The sequence below is a fragment of the Merops nubicus genome, unplaced genomic scaffold (genome assembly GCF_000691845.1).
Source record: "Merops nubicus isolate BGI_N331 unplaced genomic scaffold, ASM69184v1 scaffold23587, whole genome shotgun sequence".
NCBI lineage: Eukaryota > Metazoa > Chordata > Aves > Coraciiformes > Meropidae > Merops > Merops nubicus.
Window position 1 is genome coordinate 1,562 of NW_008619910.1, and position 7,796 is coordinate 9,357.

General features: G+C 40.6%; 1 protein-coding gene across 1 annotated transcript in view; it reads left to right on the forward strand.

The window, feature by feature from the left end:
* Positions 1-5,826, forward strand: part of RABGGTB (Rab geranylgeranyltransferase, beta subunit) — a gene marked incomplete at its 5' end in the record, with an annotated part of 7,045 nt that extends 1,219 nt beyond the window's left edge. The window contains 4 exon segments of the mRNA XM_008943973.1: positions 463-647; positions 924-1,032; positions 5,170-5,301; positions 5,304-5,826. Coding sequence (XP_008942221.1) covers positions 463-647; positions 924-1,032; positions 5,170-5,301; positions 5,304-5,350 — 473 coding nt within the window.
* Positions 5,827-7,796: the final 1,970 nt, after the last annotated feature.

Below are 7,796 nucleotides of genomic sequence, written 5' to 3' on the forward strand. Positions count from 1 at the left end.
TTTGGCTTTCTGCTCATCAGACACTTCTGTCAGTTCATATCCTTTGGGGGATTGTGTCTAGGATTGCCTTTGGTATCTCTGCTTCAGTGTTATTGCTGGCATCCCAATAACTTTTCTTCTTAAGTTAGAGATGAAGTAGTACTTTCTGTTGTGTTGCAATTTACTTACTTCAGGACTGCTGTATAATGTAAATTGCACAGCACTGAGGGACAATCCAGCTTGAAGAAAATTATTTCATATTTATTTGTGCAAGAGCTGCACCGAGGTTTTTTTCCCCTTTTGACATACATGCTGACCTAAAGTGGTTCTATTTATTTGGAGTTTAGACAAAAATTAACATGTTAATCCTTTTAAAAAATCCATTGATTTATTTGTTACTATCCTAGTCACAGTCTGACTGAGATCATGCAGGCTTCAGTCAACACCTGAGTATCAAAACACTGCAAATAACTGTCTTCACAGGTGGCTCTACATTTTGTGGTATTGCATCTCTGTGTTTGATGGGTAAACTGGAGGAAGCTTTTTCAGAAAAAGAACTGAACAGAATAAGAAGGTGGTGTATAATGAGACAGCAGAATGGCTACCATGGACGACCCAACAAACCTGTAGACACTTGCTATTCCTTTTGGGTGGGAGCAACATTGAAGGTAGTGTACAGAACAGCTACAGGATAGTTACTGAGTTACTTTGATTAACCATGTCTTTTCTGTGCTTGAATGAGTTGCATATTTGGGAGAAGTGCATGAATATGTGCAGATCACTATAAAGATCTTTCATCTTGCAAAAATGCAGGATATGAAGGTTTATCAGCTTAGGACTGTCTCTACTGTCACTGCTTAACTCATAAATAGGCACTGTATTTTGGTATTAAAAAAGACACAAAGATTTCAGTATATTACTGTAATGGTCTGTTTTCTTTTCAGCTCTTGAACATATTCCAATATACAAATTTTGAGAAAAACCGAAATTACATCCTGTCAACTCAAGATCGCCTTGTTGGGGGATTTGCTAAGTGGCCAGATAGCCATCCAGGTAAATGAGTTTTCAAAATTATGGTGAATGTGTTCTAAGCTAGAAATGCATACATGAGTCAAACATCTGAGGGGTGTAAAGAAAGTTTCCTCCTTGGTCTCCTTCAGACAATGGGGGGAATAAAACTCCCTCCACTCCCCTGAAAACCAGCTCAGAATTCCTGAGAACTTTATCTGTATTTACTCTGCATTACATAGATTGGTCAGTATCACTTGGAGGAAACGTTTTTGTTTGCCTTGATGAACCACTTACATCGTGAGCTAGCAATTAAAAAATCTCTTTAAACACCAGTTATGTGCAGAGTTCTGTAATCTGTCTTTTAGTGCAGCTGTCCTTGTTTGAGATAAGAATTGAGGAAGGCAAGACTAATAATAAAGCTGTTTTCCTTTGATTTGTGTGGTGTTCCAGACTGAACACTGCTGTTTTGTATAAAGCAAGCTTTTGCTGTCTCTTTTGTTTTGTTGTGGTAGGTGGGTTTATTGCAGCATTTTTTTCCTCAGGCAGATGGGGACATAAGACTCTGTTCATGCTTTGAAGAGAAGAGTAGAAAGTTAATGCAGTTCTGATGTGAGGGATGACTATAAATACAGCATTGCAAAGATTGTTTCTGTGGAACTGTGGTTTCATTGTCATACGTGCACAGCTGAGCTTCCGACGGGCACAGGCTGGTATCTGAAAGGCAGCTGTGACAGAATGTTCCAGAGAAAGTTTGCAAAGTAAGAATATGCTCTTTTTTCGAAGATGGTTTCTATGATAGATTAAGAATCTGAACTTCTGTAGCTTCTACTTTGTAAAAGCCCTGTTTAAATTTTGATTGTCAGCCTGTCTTTGCTGTGCGAGAATGCTTTTACAAAGAAGAATAGAAGAAATTGCAGAAAACCATCAACTGCTTTTGATAATTACGTGGACTTTCAAAGTTGCAAGCAACTTTTCACAGCTGATGATTTGGGGAAATACTACTTTGGAGTCGTGATGTTTCTGTGCTAACAGGCATCTGTCAATACATCGCTTGGTTTTGGAGGCCAGTAGTGTTACTCAACATTTTTTTTTTTTCTTCATTTAAAGTAGTGTTTGGACCAGCATGTGTATAGAGCAGTGAGCTTAGAAAGCTTTCTTGCCTTTGAACATCTAAAAAGTCAAATGACTCTTAAATGCTAAAATTACTCTGAAAATACGAACATAGCAAAGTGACTGTCATTTTTAAAGTGATGTACAGATTGTCAAATGTAGGAAAGGTTTTTATTTTAAAAATCTTCTGGGTGTCATTGTAGTAGTGGTATTACTGTTCTGTAAAGCAGGTGTGGGCACTGGCTTAGTGCTGAGATTCATACTTCAAAAAAGAACTGAACACCCTCTGTATTTGTTCTGTTCCTTGCTTACAAGTGACTGATATGTTTTTTTTTCCCAGGTCTTTTATGTTAAGGAGCTAGATGTGCTACCTTGTGTTAATAATACTTGTTACAAACATTAAGCCACATTAACATGGTATAGTGGAGTTAATTTTCTTCCTAGCAGCCTGTGTGGTGCTTTGCTTTGGATTTGAGACCAGAACACTGTTTGTAACACACGGATGTTGTAGCCGTTCTGGAGGAGTGCTTACACAGTGTCAAGGCCTTTTCTGTTTCTCTCACTGCCCTGCTAGTGAGCAGACTGGGGGTGCACCAGGCACTGGACTGGGGCACAGCTGAACCCCAGTGACCACAGGGGTACCCCATACTACACGACATTTCAGCAATAAAAACTGGGAGAAGGAGGAGGAAGGGGGTGATATTTAGAGTTACACTGTGTGTCTTCCCCAACTAACCATCATGTGTGATGGAGCCCTGCTTTCCAGGAATGAATGCCTGCCCAGCTGATGGACCTTGTGAACAAATTCCTTATATTGCTTTGCTTCTGCCTACAGCTTTTGCTTTGTTTATAAACTGTCAACTCAGCCTATGAGTTTTTTCACTTCCACACTTCCTTTCCTCTTCTCCCACTGGGTGTGGATGGGGGAAGGGAATGAGCAGCTCTGCAGTGCTTAGCTGCCTTCCAGGCTTAATCCACAACATTTTGCTAAAACACATACCTAAGCCATTTGTTTTTTTCCCAGAAGTGCGTAAGTCATGATTAGATTTAAATAAACTTTTCTTTGAAATTACTAGATGTAACGCTGAATGCCTCAGGAGATTATGCTGCAACTCTGATTTGTCTCGCTTGTTATCTTTGAGAGATATGCAGTATAAAAGAATTGGAAGCACGTGGGAATTATAGTTTATGCAAGACAAAGGTGAAAAGATTTCACATAGAGTGAGAGGGTGAAAATGAGTGTGCACAATTACAACATGTGAAACACTGCAGTGAGATTTAGGAGTTATTACAAAACACAGTGTTGTAAGGACCTGTGTTTTATGACCTTGAAAAGCTTGGTGTTTCACAGCTTGAAACAGGAGCACACAGGCTGCATATATGAGTTTTGCCTAGAACTACCTTAAGTATTTTAAGTTAGCATGGATTTCTACAACTATGGAATTTGTGTTTAAACCCAGAAAATAGCCATACACAGGTAATCAGGTTTGTATATAATTTTTAGTGTGTATCAGTGGAGCTGTCTGCAGGGGTTAATATACTCCATTTCCTGAAGTTGAGTTCTGCTTGCCTGACATACCGTGCTAGTCTGGCTAGGATAGGGTTCATTTTCATCAGAAGTTGGGAGGGGGACACAGCCAGGGTAGACAACTGAACCAGCCAACAGGTTATCCCGAACTGTATTCCATACTACAGTGACATGCCCAGAACATGAAGGCAGGGGGCTAGCAGGGATGGGGTTTTGGGCACAAAGCAGAGTGGCTGAGGCAGCATCTCACTCATTTTGTGTATTGTTTCATTACTGTTACTGTCATTGTTGCTACTTCTCCTTTTGTGTTGTATTAAAGTCTCCTTATCTCAACCTGTGGGGTTTTGGGTTTTGTTGGTTTTTTTTTCTTCTTCTTCTTCTTCCTGTTCATGGAGTGGTGAGGTGGGGGTGATCAAGCAGCCACGTAGTGCCCAGCTCCTGGGTGGGTCTAAGCCCAGACACGTAACTTTCTGAAGAGTCAGTGGGGCTGTTTCTGCTGATACGCTTTTGTCCTCATGTTAATGCTGACAAGAAGCAGCCTTCTTTCAGTCTCTCTATCCAGATACCTTTCTGTAATAGCATTTTAGTTAGGTATGAATTTATTGATGCCTCCAAAAGAGAGGAGATTACTGAGTGTTGAGGATTTGTAAGGGGCACATTTAAGCTGACATCCCCTTTCTCTCTTTAGCCTGTGATTTCATGGGCAGATAATCCCATCTAATGTTTTGCTGCTGCTGCCAAGAAAAGGCAGGCTCACTTCTCTTCCTCTCAGCTTCTCCAAGTGCAGCTGCACATCCTTTCTTCTTTTTGCACTAGCTTTGGTGTATATCAGAACCTTCTGCAAACCAGTCTAATTCACTAAAATGTCAGAAAACCATCTGTTTGCTTCTGCATTGCTTCAATGTTTTTTTGGTCACTTTAGGTCATAGAGGGTGGTCAGCAAGCTATGGTGGTTTTATAAGCTAGGCAGCAAGAACAATGTGGAAGAGGGGAATAAGAGCATCCCATTTTTGTGGCAGTCATCTGTTATGGCTGATGAAGCCACCTCATGAATTCCTAGCTTTAGGGTATTCTCTCAGGAAGGGGAGGAAGCTAGATAAAGTAGTGACTTATTTCATATTTCTAAATCGTGCTGTCTGGCAGCTATTGGCACTAATTTTAGTGTTTCAGTTGTTGGCTGTTCATAAGTAATCAGCCAAAAAGTTCTTTCATGTTCGGGGGAGAGGGGCATTGTTTTGTGGACAGAAATTACTTCCAGATGCTCAAATTCTTTTGCTGTGTTGCCTGAGCACTCAAAAGAAAAAAAGGTAGAGGGCAAGTACTATTATAAAACAAAACTAGACTTTAGTTTAGAGATTGGAGGGTATGAGTTCATGCTGGTGGCTTTGGGCAGAAATTGATTTCTTCTGTCAGAATTCAAGTTTAAAATGTAGCATTTGTTTGTTAGTTTTCCTTGATGGTACTTGCTGAGGGCTGCTGGAATCCAGGAACACTTGGCTGTACAACCTGACAATTTTCTTTTTCCTTTTCTGTCCTTTCAGATGTTTTACATGCCTACTTTGGGATCTGTGGCTTGTCATTAATTGGAGAACCTGGTATCTGCGAAGTTCATCCTGCCCTGAATGTAAGCACAAGAACCTCAGAGCGCCTTCACCAGCTTCATCAGATCTGGAGAACAAGGACTCTAAACAGTACGCAGACAACACAGAGTTCTCTACATGACTGATTTAGTCTTGAATTTAGTTCTGGTAGCATAATTGTAGCCCAAGGTCAAAAGCCATGTATAACCAATGTGCTCTTGTAAGTGCTGGAGTCGTACAATCAGATCTGTGTTGCTGGCATCATTCTGATAGGGAGTTACCTGCAGCAGGTGATTCTGCATTGTGAAAAAAGGAAATATTTTGATTGTGTAGAAGTTTGTCACCACAGACTGTAAATGGCTCCTCAAATGGCTTCTAAGAAATCCCTTGAGGCATTTAAACTTCATTTTTATTTTATTTTTTTAAATTTGTGCATACTGTGTCGAAATATATAATGGGAAAGTATTTTCAAAATCTGTTTATATAGCATACAGTATAGCACAGAACCTTGGAGTTCTTTATGATCATAATGTTTGACCTATTTTTGGGTAGAGAATCGCCCATATTAAGTCTCAGTTAAAGATTACCTTTTACTGTGCTTTCAGATTCCATAAACTTTGTTAATAAAAAATTGAGTAAATACAAATAAAATTATTTTCTTCAATATACCAGACTTTGAAAGTTACGTGGCCTTGCTAAATGCATTGCATAATTCTTCTGAGCTTCTGCACAGATGAAGTGGGTTGTTAGCCAGAGAAAAAATTTTCATCTCATATTCTGTTTGTGTGAAGTTCAGTGAGAGTGTGCTATGTTGGTGTACATCAATAAGAGATACTGAACAACTTTTTGGAAGAGTATCTGTGTGTGACGGCAGCAGTAGCACCTGTTTCTGGAGTCAAACCTTTGCAATGCTAGCTTCACAGGAAGTGGCAGTGGTTTTACTGTTAGAGGGATGATGAACATTCTCAGCTTATTTAATACTGGTACCTTACTTCGTGCACTTGAAATGTCACTCAGAATCAAAGCAAATAACTGCAGCTCTTGCATTTGTGGCAGGTCCCTTTGTGCATCTCAGGTATACAGTAGACACCAGGATGTCTTCCTACTTGCCAGTGATTAAGGCACATTCTTTTTTCTAAAGGACTTCCAAAGACAGATAACTGAAGACCTCTCAAGCCAGATGAAGCACACTGTTTGCTAGTCCTCAGCGCAAAGTGACAGGATAAAGACCTTTTCAGTGAGCAAAAAGAGCTTCAGGAGTATGGTTCTACTTCTGTAATGCAGTGCAGGTGAAAAGAGCAGAGCAGTTGTACACCTGTAACACATGTCAAGAGAAATCCAATGAGCATCTTTAGACTACTAGAACAATCCCAGTATCTGAACTGTCACAGCCTTCCTACTTAAAGAAATTGTTTTATTTCTGTAAGCAGATTAATTTCCATGGCAGCACTGGGAACATCACCAGTGGTGGTGGTTTGCTTCGAAAAGCAGAGTAGGAGTGTGAGGCAGGGCCTGGAAGTAAGACGTGTTCTAGGCAAGTGCCAGTAGACACTTCCCTTGTAGGAGGAGGGGCTACAGAGCTGGAAGAACTGTAAAAAATCTCAGACTGTCGAAGAAGAAGGACTGTAAGGCTGGTATTGGGGAGAGGGAGTGAGGTGCTTGAGTAGGACTGCTGCAGAGTAAGTGAATAATAAACCTCGAAGATGTGGAGGGAAGAGAAAAATAGGGAAGGGAACGTGGAGTAAGAGCAGAACCAAAGTGGTGGAAAGGATTTGACCTGCCCAGGTAAGTGCATGGATTAGGGAGCAAGAGAGAGGTGCTGACACAAAACCACATGAGGGATTGAAGTGAGGAGGATGTAGTTTGGGAATTGGTTTTATTCCTCATATCCTGAGATGACCTGAAGCTGCAAATAAAAAGAGGTGGAGATACCTAAAAGAGAGGATCTATCAGGCTGAGGGCACACTACACCAGTTCCTGTGGGAGTCTGTTTTCCTGAAGGGGTTTAATGGCTGACGTAGGTTCCCTGAACAGAAGACTCTTAGCTCAGTGGGGGTCCACCTAGCTGAGAATCCATTAAAAATGAATCAAACAAAAAAAAAACCACTTTGGCTAAAGTCATTCAGAATAGCACAGTATTTGCTTGTCCTTGACATCAGATAGTGGCCACAAGTCGACCTGTGGTACAGTCATGTGGGGTTTTGCAACATGATGAAGTTACAATGAAGACGAGATGTAACTCTCATCCATACCCCTAACTCCCTGCCTTGCTGGAGAAATGTCTGCAAAGTTTTTATTGGCATGCAGTGTAGATCCCTCATCAGAGGAAACAGCTTTGAGTTTCAAAGAGTTGAACACGCTGCTCTTAATTTTTTGCTGGGAAACAGCCCAGAGATTGATACTTTCATACTTGGCTTCATGAAGAATGATGTATTTGATTATTGTGGGGCTTGTATGTATTTGCAAAGTCCTAAACTATAGTTCCTATTTGTGACCAGGTTCACATCTGTGAGGGACATCAGGGTAGAGAAGAAGTAAGGGGACAACAGTGAGAAATCATATTCTGTGAATAATGAGTTAATTTCTCA